General features: G+C 47.4%; 1 protein-coding gene across 4 annotated transcripts in view; it reads left to right on the top strand.

Annotated features, from left to right (window-relative positions):
• Nucleotides 1-16500, top strand: part of PLXNA4 (plexin A4) — a 429648-nt gene that overhangs the window by 339113 nt on the left and 74035 nt on the right. For all 4 annotated transcript variants that reach the window (XM_088165989.1, XM_088165988.1, XM_014882536.2 and 1 more), the window contains exons 10-12: nucleotides 2391-2591; nucleotides 10715-10811; nucleotides 14242-14432. In XM_088165989.1, the coding sequence (XP_088022115.1) occupies nucleotides 2391-2591; nucleotides 10715-10811; nucleotides 14242-14432 (489 nt within the window). The remainder of the gene's footprint in view (nucleotides 1-2390; nucleotides 2592-10714; nucleotides 10812-14241; nucleotides 14433-16500) is intronic.

The raw sequence follows: 16500 nt of genomic DNA, 5'->3' as shown, positions 1-16500 counted from the left end.
GCACAGAACAGAACAGCAGTGAGGACAGGGAGTGATGGAACAGGGTGTAGCTCCTCAACCCTCCACCCCCAAAAGTGCAGAGGGTGACAGTGACAAAGTTCATCCCTGCACTGCATGGGGGAACCCATGGGCTTCCCACCTGCAACCCTTCCACCTTCCAGCCAGGTTAAATGGGGTGGTCTATCAAGCCTTGGCAGCACACATCAAGTCGGGCTTTGTGCCAGATTATCTCAGGCAAAGAACCACTGGATCCAAGGTGGTTCAGCTCCACCCAGCTCCAGTGGCTGTCCTGGTTCTGGTGCCAGCCTGGGCCAGGCCAGTTGAAGCCCATCAGTTACTTCCACCATGAGCATCACCCTGTCAGTGCAGATTAAAAATCATCTTTCAGACTCCTCAGTCTGGCACCCCCTTAGGACAGACCCCCAGATCCTCTTTGGGACTGGGGAAGGTTCTGGCCTTCACTGTAGGGATGCACTGGGTGGTTACTGGATTTTCTCCCTGCTCTTGGCCAGGGATGAGCTCACATCCTCCATGAGATTGTTGGCTCTCATAATTCTGTCCCTGGTTGGTAACTACAGATGTTACATGTCTAATCCATTTCTTTATCTCCCTAAGCTATTTGCTTCAGTGAGATGCTCCCACCATCTGCTCTAACAAGATCCCAGGCTCTCAGTGAGCCATAAATTTCACTTTTGAACCCTTCAGTCCCTTTCCCTACTTTTCTGCCCCAAATCAATAATTTTCCTCTTGCCCACACCTACAGTTCCCTGTCTCTGCTGGCACCAACTGCACCTGGCTTTAACTTTGGGCAGGACAGGCAAAGGCTGCAGTAATTTCCTAAAGAGCTGATATCACCCCAGAAGCCACGGAAGGAACATCTTGCAGTTGTCTGACTGTGCTGTGAAGAAGCAGAGCATGGCCACTCTAACTAATTAAGCTGTGCTAATTAATGAAACTTCTAATTCAGCCACCTGTGAGGCAGCTTTGGGTGCCCAGAGCTCACCTCATGTGTGAGGGACCCATGAAGAGGCACCACATTAACAGCACTCACTTGGCATTTCTTCTTTTGTGAGCCAGTGGAAAGCTTTTCCAAGAGGTCTCCATGCTTTTTGTGACAGTTGTTTCTTGGCAGCTGGGTCTAGATCTCTGTAATGACTATTTTGTCCTCTTCTGAGCCAAAATAAACTCTTTTTAACTACCCTGACTCCATAGGCTCCAACAGGTCCTGCTGGAGCTGTGCCTTTTGTATAGTGGTGTGTTGGCTGTTGGGAAGTGAGGAACTGTGCTCAGAATTTTGCTTTATTCACTTTTATCATGGCATTGTGACTGGGTTAAATCGTGGAGAGAACATGATTGCTTTTTCCATTACCTGAACAAACGGAGCAGGTATTAAAAGCACCAGAGGTGGCTTCCCTGGGTCCTGGAGGCTGAAATAAGCCAGGGAGAATAGGAAAGGATGGTCTGTGAAAGCAATCCTTCTTCACCTGTTTATCTGAGCCTTCCCAGGAGTGCTCCTTGCATAGCTCTGCAATAAACCAAGGGCCAGGGAGCTGCAAAGGCTTTGTAACCAGATGAGCTGAGAAGGCTGGGAAGCACCACAGGTCTCTTCCTGAGGCTGGGAAACTCATGTGCTGACTTGGTGAGTTTTCTCTGCTGTTGGGTTGTTTGTTTTCTTTAAAAGAGCTGAGCACGTGTTAGCTGCTATAAAGTTGTTTATTGTAAAGGCACATCAGTCTCAAAAGGCAAAAGTCTCAAGTATTAAAGTCCATGCTAAAGCTTTCAGCACAGAGTCCCAAATAAAAGTAAAGTCCTGATTAGAAGCAGAAGCAGCTCCTGGTGCAAAGCCCCAAGGGGCAGAAGTTACAGCCCAGTGCAGAGTCCTGAGCAGAGGCAGAGGCTGCAGCCTGGTACAGAGTCTCGAGAGGCAGATGCTCCCTGGCTTTTGCTTCTTCTGTTCTTCTTCCTCTTCTTCTTCATGTGGTGGTAGTGATGATGATGATGATGGTGGAGGAAGAGAGAGTGAGAGAGCTCTCACTCCAATACACAGATTCTTATTTACAAATTACCCAATGAGCTAAAAACACAAATCTGAAGCATTTCTTCTTAACCTATTAGAATTCTAGTTTCTTAGTACAAAAGTTTACCTTTTATCTACACATATGGCCTATCTGCTCTATCTGAAAAATGTAAGCAATATTCTAACTATATTTTTATTATGTCTAAAACTATGTTTTGGAGCTCTCACGGAGACTTGGTTTTTTAAAACTTGTTTTTTACACTGGTATCTAGGACTATGTTTTTGAGCTCTCACTGCAGTTTGTTGATCTCTCTCTGAGGAACCCAGAAGAGACCTCTGTTTTTCAGACCCCAACATTCTGCTCTCTCCCCAGGACTGTCCCCAGCTGCTGCAGGCTGAGAAGATCCTGGTGCCCGTGGAGGTGATCAAACCCATCACTCTGAAAGCCAAGAACCTGCCCCAGCCACAATCGGGCCAGAGGGGCTACGAGTGCATCCTGAGCATCCAGGGCAGCGAGCAGAGGGTGCCAGCCTTGAGGTTCAACAGCTCCAGCGTGCAGTGCCAGAACACCTCGGTGAGCACGGGGCCACAGCACTGTCCCCAAGGGAGCTGGGGTTGTGTCACAGCCCTTCTCACATAATTGAGTTGTTTAGTCTGAGGGAAAGAAGGCTCAAGGGAGGCTTTATTGGTCTCTAGAACCACCTGGAGGTTTTGGTGAGGTCGGGGTCTGGATTTTCTCCCAGGCAATCAGCGATAGGACAAGGGGAAATGGCCTCAAGTTGTGTTGGATATTAAGAAACATTTCTTCACTGGAAGAGTGGTTAAATGTGAAATAGGATGAATGCAGTGGTGGAGTCACCATCCCTGGAAGTGTCCAGAGGAGGTGTAGACATGGCACTTCACAATATGGTTTAGTGGGCATGAGGGTATTCAGTCAAAGGTTGGACTTGATGACCCTGGAGGACTTTTCCTGCTTTCATGATTCTGTGGTTCCAAACACAGTCAGGAAAAGGTTGGCTGGTAGCTTGAAACTGCCCTTTTTTCTCCTTGGGCTGGCTGGGGCCACCACTCATTTGTTTCTTCTGCCCCTGGATCCCATCCTCAGCCATGACCCACAGGCAACAATATCAGCTTAACCTGCTCATATCCCCCCAGCACCACACAAAGGGGTTCCAGTGGGACAGGTGTTCATGTCAACATGAGGGTGAAGCTTATTTAGGGAGAGTTTGATTTTAATCCCCATATAAACAGTCTGACACGTGCCAGCATGTAATGAGTCAGAAAAAGGGTGAGAACACAAAATCCCAGAATGGGTTGGATTGAAAAGGACCTTGAAGATCATCCAGTGCCAACCCCCTGCACGGGCAGGGACACCTCCCACTGGACCAGGCTGCTCCAAATCCCATCCAACCTGGCCTTGGGCTGAGTCACACCTTCCTCCAGCCCTCACCTGCCCTTTGAGGAGCCTCTCTGCCTCTGCCCACCTCCACTTCCCCACCTGACGTGCAGGAGCTGTGACTCTCCCTGCAAGGAACCTGTGTGAGTCATGGCAGTGCTGTCACCACAGCAGTGTCACATTTGGGGACAAACCCAGTCACCTGCCAGCAGCCAGGAGATGTGCCCACGTGCAGTGGAGGTCTCTGCTTCTCCAGAGGTTTCTCCACGAGATTCATGTCTCCAGGATATGCATTGAGTCATTTTCATTGCTGCTACTGTGAGATGGTTTATTAGTCAAAGAGCTAATTACAGGCTTTAGCCACTTCAGTGCAGCTCTGGCACTCCACGCTGGGCAGTGCTTGTCACAACATATTCTGCTGCATTAAGCAGGGCTGAAGATTACAGGCAGTTCACACATTTTACATCTGTTGCAAACAAGCAACTTCCCAACCGGTGCCTTTTTATTTGTTTTTTTGTCTCCCTCCTTCCCTCCCTCCCTCCCATCTCTCCCTGATTTTCATTACTGCTTAATGACCTGTGAGCATTCAGGTCTCAGGTTTAAAATGGATGGACTGGGAAGTTAAGGAGGCATGCACATTTTCTTTAAAGTATTATTTTAAAATGGTGGAAGCTAAGGGGGAATTGCATGGTCGTGGGCAGAAATTACATCTGTCTAAAGAGACTTAGAAGACAAGACAGACCTTTAATGACCCCTTAGAGTCACGAATTCTCTGGCACACGTAGGCATTCCAATGAATTATCTCAGGATGGTTTTAAGCATAGCTGGGCTGAGCAGGAAAGTAACTTCAGCCAGCCTCAGCATCTCACTTTGCAGAACCCAATAAAAGACTGGTTTTGACAGGTAATGGTGATTAGTCCCACACTACCTGCATGCTCCAAGAAGTTTCCAGTGCCTGGAACCAGAGGAGTGGGGTTTGATGAGTCCCCAGATGGATTGGCTCATAGGATGCCTGAGTGCTGTGACAGCACCATTTTGACTTTAATGTCTGTTTTCCTAAGCCAGAACACTCAAGGCTCTGCCAGAGCTGCAGAGGGTGGCAGGGCTGAGCCCCAGGCTCCTGCCAAGGCACTCCATGGCCTCACTGCTGAGTGTTGCCTGCAGGATGCCTGTGTTTGGTGCTGGCTCAGGTGGACATCTTTCTTCTCCAGGAAGAGAGGCTCATTTGGGAATAAAATCAACTCTTTTTAATCTTATTTCTGCCTTTTCTCCCTCTCTGCCCTCCCCTTTCTCCCTTGCTTTCCTCCTTTTTCCTGCTCTTTGCTTCCCTTGTCTTTCCTTTCCTCCCCTTTCCTTCTCTTGTCTTTCCTTTCTACCCCTTTTCTTCCTCTTCCTTTTGAAGGAGCTTACTCTTATTTTGAGGCCTTTATTCTTCTTCTTTTTTTTTTTTTTCCCTGAGAAATGTTATTTCATTGTTGCTTGGAATTTGCCAGACACTGAGAGAAAGAGATGTGCAAGGGAGAGCCAGACAAAAGAAAGCAACATTCAGAAAGATACAAAAAGGCAGCAGAGAAGCCCTGGCTGTTTGAGCAGGTGGCAGAGCACCCAGACAATAGGGAAGCAGTGCTGGAGATCTGTCTCCATCATGATTATTTCCTTCCCTGCCAGAATTAGCATTCAGGCAGGAGCCACTGCAATACAATGAGCCTCTGCTCCGGGGGTCACCTGGCTTTGGAAAGAGCTGTCTGAGCCTGTTTGCAAATCAAACCGAGCCCCTCTGACAGAGCTTTTTTACTCAGCAGAGTTGCTGGAGGAGGCACTGAATGTAGCACCTGCATTGCAGGCTTGGAGAAGGTCCAGGGGAGGGTGGGAGGATGTGATGGTGTGTCCCTGGAGGGATGCTGTCCTGCCAGCAGATCCTTCTGGTGGTGCTGCATGCTAGACTAAGCAACCAGCCCTGCCTTGTTTTCCAGCAGGAGCCTCAAGATCTGCCCCCTCCCATCTCACACGAGGTACTCAGGAGCTCAAATTTGCCTCTCGCAGAAAAAAAACTTGCAAATCTCAGGATTTTTCCTGCTTTCACACAGGATAGAATCAGGAAAAGAGGCTTAACTTTGGCTCTGCATTTCCTGATCCGTCAAGATTTACACCAGGGGTCAGAGCCAGCTTGAGCACCTTTTCAAAGTGGCTCCAACTTCAGTTAAAGATGCTCTAAGGACACCTGGGTGTGACTAGTTTGTGTGTCAGTAATGTCACATCCAGCACTGACGGTCCCTGGGTGCTCAGCCCAGTCAGGAGCCAGATTTGCCTCTCTCCCTGCCTTCCCCAGAGATATTTCATGTGATAACAGCAATAAGTCACCGCAGGCAGCACCATTCGGGACAATTATTGTTCTTGTCAAGTGGTTTGAGACTCTCAGCTCTGGGCTTTGTCCTCTGTCACACCACCCAAGGCACACAATTATCACTCAGAGGGACCCTTCCTGCCATTCCTTATTGCACTTGTGATAGCTCTGCCAACAGCCTGGACACGGAGCCATGGGAGGGGATGAAAAGCAGGGGAGCTAAGGAGACATATAAATAAGTAAGTAAAAATGTCAGCAGGAAGGGCTGAAATTGCTGGATGTATCAGGGCAGAGTGCAATCTTCCCAGTGGGGAGCAGTGGGAGCCCCAGCACCTGCAATCAGCCCGAAATTATCAGCCTTTGGCATGAGGAAGAGGGAGATGGGGAGGGCTGACCCACCTGAGCATGCCATGATCAGTGCCATTACCTGCTTCAGTGGCTGGTCCCACATCCTTGCTTGGTCCCTGCCCACCCCTGGCCTGGCCCAGCAGCAAAATCCCTGCTGATGATTTTGTGTGGAATCCTTCACAGCTCTGCGTGCTGTGAGACCTGAGGTGGTGCAGCTGAAAGTGCTGTGTGGCTTAGGGACAGGAGAGCAAGTCTGTTCTATTTGTCACATCATTGCACTTTAGCAAGAGATCTCAGTGGCATTTGACTCCGTGGTGTGGCTCACAGTGAAGGGAGTGATAAAAAAAAAAATTCCAATAAAAAGCAGAGCTGAGGAAAAAAATTCAGAGAGAGGAGCTATTCATAGAAATCATGGGAAAACACAGTGGTGGGTGGCCAAAAGACAAGCACAGGGCTGTGAGTTTTAGGATCAGGGAATGGTTTGGGTTGGAAGGGATCTTAAAGACCATCTAGTTCCAAACATCCCACTGGGAATGTCACCCTTGTGCATCCACTTCTCTAATTATTATTTATCTACATTTAAATGAAAGAGGAACCCAAATCATCACATGGACTCTGTTGGCCAGGGTGATGCCCAGTTATAAAAATTCAGTCCCAGCTCTGGGAAGCAAAGGATCCAAGGAAACAGAATGACAGTGAGCAAGAAGTTTTCTGCCTTTTTATGGCTGGAAAATTGATGCAAAGAAAGATTAAGTGATTTCCACAGGATCGTGCAAGGGGTTGATGACAGAGCCAAGTACAGGAATCAATCCCTCGATCTGAGTTCTAATCACAAAAGTGGTGTCAGAGAAAACAGCCTACACTAAAATTCTGCTAAAATTCTGCAGAAGTTTCCCCATTATTGGACATGTTTGAGGTACAAAGGAGAAATAAAATGAAACCACTCTGGATTTATCATCCTAAGTGTGCTCAAGCCAAATTACCAAAGGGCAGGATGCTGCAAGTGTCAGGCATGGATATGGATTTGCACAAACTGCAGAAGTATCTGACACTACTGGAGAGTTTAAAAGGCAAAAAAAAGGGGGATACTTGTGAGTTCCAAACATTGCTCCTGTGAATTACAACAGCTCCTTCTAGCAGCTTTTTGGCACTTCCTGAGGAGAGCCAGTCTGTGCTCCAGACAGCACAGCCTTTCCTTCTCAGTCGGGTCCCCAAATTACCCATAATTTTCTGCTTTGATGAGATTATTGTGATTAGAATCCAGATTGGTCAGACTTAGGGGTCAGATTTTACATCTTCTGGGATGTTTAGCCTGTGTTGTGCAAGGACAGGTGGAGGGACAAGCCCTGATGGTATGAACACTTCTCACTGCTCTCTTGGAGATCGATGCTCCAGCCCTTCTCCTCTGAAACACATTTCCATTTTATTGTCACGGCTGAGGGAATCCTTTTCAAAGACTCCTGTTGAGTTCAGTGGGCTTTGAAGAGGGGTCACAATGAGTGAGCAGCTCCTGTGGTCTGAGGAGGACGGAGCATTTCCTCGCTGCTCCTTTGCAATTTGCTCTGTTTTCACTGCCATGCAGCCCATGCAGCATCAGATGGGGTTGGGCATGGCAGTGTGAGCATCCTCATCCCAGCTGGCTTCATCCTCAGAGCTTTTCCATGGGATTCATCCCCTCACATCCCTTTCCAGGTCTGGAGCAAGGCTGCTGGGTTAAAAAGTGTAATCTGTGTTTGCCCCTGGTGCTGCAGACAGATAAAATCTAAAATCCCAGCTGAGCTCCTGCTGCTGGCTCTGGGATCTTCCATGGGAAGAAAGGCTCCATGAGATTCCAGCTGCCTGTCCCTTGGCAGCCCTGCCTGGACTCTACTTCCAGCTAAATCCCAAAACACACACGAGGTTCTGGTGAGGCCCTTCATCAGAATCATCTTCTGACTTTAGGATGACCAGCTATTCTGTATATATTGCATTTTCCATTCCCAATCAGCATATTCAAAGTGCTGTGCAAAGCAGATGTCCCTGAGTGGCAGAAGTTTAATTATTCACCACTCTTCAGGTCCTGTCCTTCCCACTGCTGTCTCCTCATCCTTACTCCCAGCTCCTCAGAGCTGGGAACAGCCAGTGGTGTGAGTCCAGACAGCTCTGCATCATCTTGGATCTTGCTGGCAGTGACACCCAAAAGTGTCACGAAAATGTAAATCCTGAATGAGACTGGTGGGTCTACTGCAAAGGACCTGGCTGCTCTTTAGCTCCATGGAAACCACAAATATCCATAAATTCCCTACAACTGGATCATAATCACAGCGTTTTTGCAGATTAATGGCTAATTGTGTTTAGTCTGTGCAAAGAGGAATTACTGTACAAGCAGCTCCCACTCTGCTCTAATGGACAGAAATCACCAGTTGCCATTTACTCTGCAATTATACAGCAATTAATGGACACAGGAAAACCTACCTGTAAAGCTCAGAGCTTTGGCATCTCTGTGGATAACCACAATGAGACTTTAAGGGATGAGGGACTCTTCAGTGACTTTTTTTTGGCCCATCCAAATAAAAAGCTTGCTTAACTTTGTAGTGGGGCAAATATTTTCCTTTCAAAGTTGGACTTTGTCCCACTGTAGATCCCAGTGCAGTGGGAGATCCCTGCACTGTGGTCAACAATAGCAGCAGACACAAAATATTTCTCTCCTTCCTTCTGTCCTTTAATCAACCATCTCCTCTCCCACCATGAGACTTTTTGCTTTTTGGTGAAGTGTTGGGTGGAAGCTGCTGATGGAGGCAGGCAGTGGGACCTGACAGGCAGCAGGATGAACCCTGGGTGAACTGGCTTGGGATAAATCAAAATCTAGGTGAAAAAAACACTCAGCACCAAGTGGGGAGGACCTCCAGAGAGCAGCTTCCATTTCCTTCATTGGGGTCACCTCTGTGTACCTTGACTGTCCCTGACAAATGTTTGTTTAAATCTGTCCAGCTCTCTCAGAAGATTTTTTTTTTGCAGCGTTTTAAGACATTTTTGCTGGAAACTGGATACTCCTTGCTCCAGCTGAAGCCTTTCTGGTTCTGGGCAGGGAAAAGTGATTGCCTCCTGAGGTTTACACATGTAACAAACTCTATCTGCTCCATCCCCAAATGAGAACTGTTTGGGTTTTGGCAGCAATATGGCATTGTTGATTTACAGTCTGCTCATGATCTCCAGCAGTCCCCAGACCCTCTCCTGCAGCACTGCCCAGCCACTCAAATTTCAGAGTTGTTTGCATCAGTTCCTACGAGTGAAAAATAGTCCCCATTTGCCAGCATTGAATTTTATTTGGTTGATTTTGGCCTGGTTCTACAGTTTGTCAAGTTTGTTTTGAGTTCATAACCCTGCTGTTGGAGGTTCTTACACCCCCTCCAGAACAGTGTCATGAAATCATCCAAGTCAGTAGTGAAAATACTGAGTAATGCCAGACTCAGGACAATATCCCTTTTGAAGCACCCTCCCAGCTTGACATGGATTTATCTGATTTCTTTTGCTTAATAATTTTTGTATAGACCTTATGGTGGCCTTTCTTAGGTCATATTTCTCTGGTTTGTTTATGGGGATCTGCTGTAGGATAGTAGCAAACACTCTCCCAAAATCAGGATAAATCACATCTGGCTGCCTCCCCTTTATCCACAAAGTCATTAATCCTGTCAAAAAGGAAATTAGATTGGGTTGACACAATTTTTTCTTGACAAATCTGCGCTGGCTGATTTTTATCACCTTATCATCTCGCAGGTGCTTATAAATTGATTGTTTAATAATTTGATGTACTTTCTTTCTGGAAAGCCAAGTTAGGCTGACAGGTCTCTGCTTACACACTGGCTCCATTTCCCCCTTTTTCAAGGGATTTCCCTAATTTTGAGACCTCTCTCAGCTTCCAAGAGTTCTTCAAGACATCCCTAATGTAAATAACCTCACCTACACACTCAGCACCTATGGAATACACAGCAGGGGCACAGCTGGATGGAAGACCCAAAATGTGTAATTTACACCCTAAAGTTGCACCCAGCTTGGAAAAAATACTTTTCAAAGCTGTTCTCAACACCCAAAAAAATGGATTTCCAAGTTAAGGTCCATCACATGCAAACACACTTCCATCATGGAAGATTTTTATGAGTGATAGGACAAGAGGGAGTGGCTTTAAGTTGAAGAAAGGAAGGAATTCTTGGCTGTGAGGCTCTGGTTGCTCAGAGAAGCTGTGGCTGCCTCTGGATCCCTGGAAGTGTCCAAGGCCAGGTTGGACAGGGCTTGGAGTGCCTGGAAGGTGTCCCTGCCCATGGGTGGGGTGGCACTGGATGATCTTTAAGGTCCCTTCCACCCCCATTGTGGGATTCTATGAATGTTCATCTAATGGGTAATGGGGTTTGTGAGGGGCATGGTTGGACATCCATAGTTTTGGGACCATCCTGGAATTCTGGCAGGTCCTGCTGATCAGGGAGGGGAGTGACAGCTCCATTTCTCTTGTTCTCCATGTTCAGCACCACCTTCTGCCTCATCCCATCCCCTCCCCACCTCCAGGCACTCTCTTAGTCTGGGTTTGGAAGATTTTTATTTTTTGCTTGTTTTGGTTTTCCTCTCTCATTCCTAGTACTCGTACGAAGGGATGGAGATTAACAGCCTGCCAGTGGAGCTGACAGTCGTGTGGAACGGGAATTTCAACATTGACAACCCAGCACAGAACAAAGGTAAGGAGTTATTTCAACTTGTCCTTGGAAGCAGTAACCTTAGCAACGGGCCCTCGCTCCCTACACTTAACAAAGCTGCCACCGTCTCCCCGTGCTGCCTGCTACACACTTGTTCCCTGCACTCTGCAAATTACCAATTTTTTGAGAGCTTTGTGTGCCTCCCCCCAGCCCTCCAATGCTCTCATTCCACCTGAGAAATGCGACTTTCCCTCCCACTCGTGTTGCTCTCCCTCTCTGCCTCCCGTTTCTCCCCGCATCCTCGTGTCTGGTTTTCATGCTCCTCCTTCTCCAGCTTTTTCTCCCCCTCTTTTTTTTCTCCTGCAGTGATGCTCTTCAAGTTAACATGCCAGGAGAGCGAGCTCTCTGCTCAGAGGCAATTTAGTAATGAGCAAGGGAAGGCAGAGGGGGAGCAGAAAGGCTGCAGCTCACCAGCAGGAGAATTCTGAGCAAAATAAAATGATAATGATAAAAAGGATCTGAAAGCCACCTGTGTTTAACCACCACTGATGGCACAGGTTGGATGTGCCCCTGGCAGAGGGGGCTGCACATCCAGCCATGACCCTGAGGCAGGCTGGGTGTTCCTGGAGATGGATGGTCCATCCACATCTTCTTCTTCTTCTTCTTCTTTCTTGTCTTTCCACCCTGGAACTTCCCCCCAGGCAACCCCTCCCCTTGGCAGCCCTGCATTTGCAGCTCACACCTGCAGATTCTCTCCTTCTCACATCATCACCTCTCAGAAATCTCTCCCTCCCTCTCTCTACCTTGTTGTGGACACTTCCCACACCTTTTCCCATTCCATCTGTCCCCACCAGGTACTCCCACAGTGCTGTCACCCTGTTCCACACCCACCCTCGTGCTGAGGGGTGGTGGCTGAGATTCCCACCAACACTTGAAGCTGGAAAGCAACACAGAAGGGAACTCTTCTCTCCATGGCACAACCCCATCTGCCCTTCTCCCCCTCTGAATGGCAGAGTTCCTGCACCAAAAACCCAAAACTGTGGCTTTTGAGGGGTAAATCCACTCAGCAAACACAACAGGCTGGAGATTCCTGCCCAGCCCTGGCATTGCCTGTGTTGGAAATGCCATCCTGCCTCTATTCTGAAGTTGTCTCCTTTTCCCCAAGCTTTTTTTCCAGGACACTGCTGACTTCCATGGGCCCAATCGGTGCCATGGACTGTGAGAACCTTTAACAGTGGGGCTTGGAGGTCAGAATTTGGACACTTGGCCCAGCCTTGCTTAGTTTTGTGCTACCATAAAATGAGTACCCTGACACAACATGGTCCACACCAAAAATGTAAATCCTTTTCTTGGGCTGCATTGAGCTATCCTAGGTGATGTGGGAGTAAAATAAATCTCATCATGATGATGATCGTATTTTAGGACTGTTAGTGCCAGTAACATAAAACACACCAGAGAATGAACTCAAGAATAATCTCTAGCACAGGCCCTCCTTGGGTTATTCCAAGCCAAAATGTTGCCAATAATAACTAGGAAAAAAATCTGGGAAGCAACACTGGCTGGTGGCTATCCCAGATGAGCAATTTGGATATTATCATCATATTTTTGGTCAGCAGGAGAGTTTAGGCATGTGCCCATAGAGATACCACATGGAAGCAATGCCACACTCTCTTGAGGACACAGAGGTGACCAAGATGCCACTGCTTTCACATCCAGCATCACCATGGGCTGGGCTGGGAGGCTGAAATGCTAAACTGACCCAGACCTACTGAATTACCTACAGAGATACCCACTGGGAGCATCTCAAGCAGAACAACTCAGCAAATTTGAGGAAACCCAGAAAAAAACTAAGGAAAGAGGAGTATTCCAGGAGGTCTGGGAAACACTGTGCTTGACAGATGTTTTGCAGGCCTTTTGGGATACTTTTGGGTACTTTTCTTGCACCCAGCCTGGAGAAATAGAGAGTTTCTGAGTTTTCCTTGCCTTGGCCAATACTTGCTGACTTCTAGGAGGAAGGTATGGAGAGACAGAGCTTTTCAGCACAAAGATTTCCAAAGCCTTTGAGATCTGGGATTGTGTATAAAGATAAAAAGTCACTTTTAGTCAGCACTTTAGTCACCTATGGACACAGCAAAATAGAAGCACAGAGAGAAAATCTCCCAACATGCCCACAAATGAAGGTAAAAAAAAAAAATAGTCTGAGAGCCTTGATTCTGTCACCTTCATCTTCCAGGAGGAGAATTCTGCTATCAGTCTTCTGTGCAAGCCAGGCCTCAGTTTCTACATCTGTAAAATAAGAATAAATAACGTGATCTCATTTTGTAGGAGGACTTCAATATTTTTAGGCTTTATTAGAAAAAGCTCAGAGTGCTTCTAATCACTTAACAGCCCAAAATGGAGCTAAGCATTAATCACTGCTGTCTGTATTAGAGTGGAATCAACTCCTCTTAAAAGTGGGAAGCAGACTGAAATTCTGGAGCAGAAGAAGGGGTAAAGGCTGGTTGTGAATCCCTGGAATCTGCCTCCTAATGAACCATTGTGTATTTACTGTTATCTTTTGGGATTTCTGTCAAGTGGGAAACCAGAGTGGCATCCCCTTAACACAAAATTCTGGGGAGTTTCACACCCAAGTTTAAGCTGTGGGTTGGCCAGGTGTAGAAAATTCTTTTAGGATGAAGTGCTGAGTGTGAGGCTGGCTGTTGGTGACACTTTATGACATTCAGTCTGTGAAAAACGAAGGGACTGAGGCCAAATCACTGCCCAAGCATCATTTCCTCCAACCTCCTGCTTGTAGTCCCTCCCCATACTGAGAGCAGCATCCTTCAGCCTTCAGCTTCCAAAAACACCTTTGATGAAGAATGAACTAACAAATGAGCTCTATTTCAAGAAGGATATCCATGTTTCCCCCCCATTTCTCACCCCATTGGAGAGCTTCCATCCTGGTTTCCACCCTACCTCTGCCATGAGCAGCCCAGAACCCTTTTCCCCCTTGCTGCCACTGCCATGCCACACTGTGCTGAGCTGCCAGCATTGATGACTTAAGTTTTAAGTTTTTCTGTTCTGCTTGAGGGTGTTTTTCTGTTGTGCTTGGGCACTGAAGACAAAACAGTCCTAGTCCAGCTAAGGACTCAAGGACAATTTCTTCAAACATAAATAACATGAGAAAAGGAGGGTGGGCAAGCAGGTAAGCAAGAAGGATGAAACTTCATTATTTGAGATTATTAATTGGACAGTTGACTCCTGCATGCAAATGGACTAAAACCTATAAAGGTGTGAGATTTTGTGACCAAGCTCTCTTTTGTTTCCATCTTGGAGCCATCCATGCGGGGGCACTGGCACTGCCAGAGTGTGGCCTTTGAAGGCCTCTCAATAAACACCCATTTTATTCCCCTTAACTCTGTGTAGCCTCTGTTCCAGCTCCTCTAGGCATCAGCCTGTCTCAGGTGCAGTTTTTGCTGTGTTCTTGCCGCAGTTCACCTGTACAAGTGCGGGGCCATGCGCGACAGCTGCGGACTCTGCCTCAAAGCCGACCCCGACTTCGAGTGTGGCTGGTGCCAGGGACAGAACCAGTGCACGCTGAAGCAGCACTGCCCAGCCCAGGACAGCCAGTGGCTGGAGCTCTCCAGCACCAAGGGCAAGTGCACCAACCCCAAGATCACGGATGTAAGTCGTGGATCTGCAAGAAGCCGGGGGGTTTCCCTCCCCTTGGTTTGTTTCCCTGATTTGGGGTTGAGTTCTGATTTCTCAGGGCTGAGTGCTGCTGGGGCAGGAAAAGCCTCAGGCACTCTGGGGAGATGATCTCATGGTGGCTTCAAAGGCAGGAACACAATTTAATGAGTCTACAACCCTTGGGTGTCAGAATTCCCACCACAATCCCCAAACACAGACTGCTGGTGCAGCCTGGGTGCAACTGCTGTTGACTACTGGTGCAACCTGAGCAGCCCCAGAGCACCTGACCTGCCCAAAAAGGGCTGGCACATGTGGTGGCATCAAGCCCTTAGGAGACCTTGGCCTTCCAGAGGAGCAGCTGAAGGTGAGACAAAATGCTCTGGGATATCTCCAATGGTCGGTGAGAGGATAAATCAAAGGAGCCCAAAAGTCTCTTGGAGCAGCCCCTCTGGCCAGCCTGGCTGAGAAGGAGGTGTTGAGTGATCCCAGAGAGGTTGGGGCTTTAATAAAAGGAGGTCAAGTAAGAGAGAAGGTGAAATTTATATTTTCTGGCAACATGACATGGACAAAGCCATGTCCAGAAAAAAAAAACAAACAAACCACCAATGACTCCAGCAGATTGAGCCCTTTTGTTTGTCCTGCCCCTGGCTGATGTTGTGACATGAAAAAAGTCTTCACAGAGCAAATAAAGCCCTGTACAATTGTCAGGTGGCCCCTTGGAAGGCTCAAGGAGGAGGCAGGAGCAAGCCTGGAGTAGGAAAAGTTGGGAACTGTCCTATTAAGATAAAGAGAATGAGGGGAGGGCTGGGGAAGGACCTGCAGAATAATGATGTTCTTCAGGAAGTTCCCTATCGATTGTGTTGGCTGGGCCAAAGGAAAAGCAGGAGGAAAGGTTCAAAAAGGAAATGGGAGAATAGGAAAACCATAAAGACAAGGAGCAGAAGAAGGGAGAGAAGGCAGGGGAGACAAGTCAGGCCCAAAATCTAATTTTTGTCTGCTGTCTTAGGGTGCCTTTGCCATGACTCCAGGCACATTTTCAGGGTCACAGCACGGGCAGCAGGACAGACCTGAGCCTTGAAAATGACAGCTCCATCCCTTCCAGCTGCCTTGAGCACCTCTCAGCCACCAGGCCTCACTCAACATGAACACCTTTGAATGTGGCCAGACCTGATTTACAAATGGGAAAAGCCAGGAGGGAAATGAAACAGGGAAAATATGGGGAAATGCAAAAGAGGAAAATCCAGCCTCCACTGTGGTGGTTTAATAGGAATAATTAGGTGGGTTGTTTTCCTAGAAAGCAAGAAAGGCTTTTTAAAGTTGTATTTGATTCAGATTCACAAAGTGTGGGTGTTATGGAAGAGCCCTAAACCAATATCTATGCTTGAACATTTTGGGAGAGCAAAGGCTGGGTTGAATTTGTTTTTCCCAGCTGTAACTGAAAATAACACTTTTCCCTGTGTTTTGATCCATCTCCCTGTCATTCAGCAGCTTTCAAAGCTCTCTCTCAATTGAACTGCTGGAGCTCAGTTTATTCTGATGTTTATGGCTCATTCTGGTGTTTCCAAGGTGAAGGTCTCTACTTTACTTAAATCTGTCTGAGATTGGTAATTCTGACCCCACCTGAACCACTTGAAGCTACGAAACCAATCACAGGCAGCCAGAAAGGACAGCTACACCTGAAAATTCAGCTTTGAGACCTTGAAAATCACTTGGAGCTGGGGGAAACATTTGAAAAATATTTTCAGATTTTCAGACCTTGTGAAACAATGATAGAATTTGGTATGGGGCAGCTGATGGACGATCAACTAAAGCAGAAATCCAAAACACAGAGGGAAGGTCTACCCACATTTCCCTTTAACCCTAATCCTTCATCTCCAGGCTCTTTTTGAAGAGCAAACCCCTCATTCTCCACCCTACAGCTCCAGAGGGGCTGTGCTTCAAATTCTGCTGGCATTTCCTCCAACAACTCTCTGAGCTCAAACAGATCATTGCAACACTCGCTCATGAAATATTCCAGCTGCCTGCTGCAATCCTAAGTAGCTCTTGGAAGGCCTTTTTCTGA

Source organism: Sturnus vulgaris, chromosome 5 (assembly GCF_052056855.1).
Source record: "Sturnus vulgaris isolate bStuVul1 chromosome 5, bStuVul1.hap1, whole genome shotgun sequence".
Classification (NCBI taxonomy): Eukaryota; Metazoa; Chordata; class Aves; order Passeriformes; family Sturnidae; genus Sturnus; species Sturnus vulgaris.
This window is presented reverse-complemented; position numbering and strand designations above follow the sequence as displayed.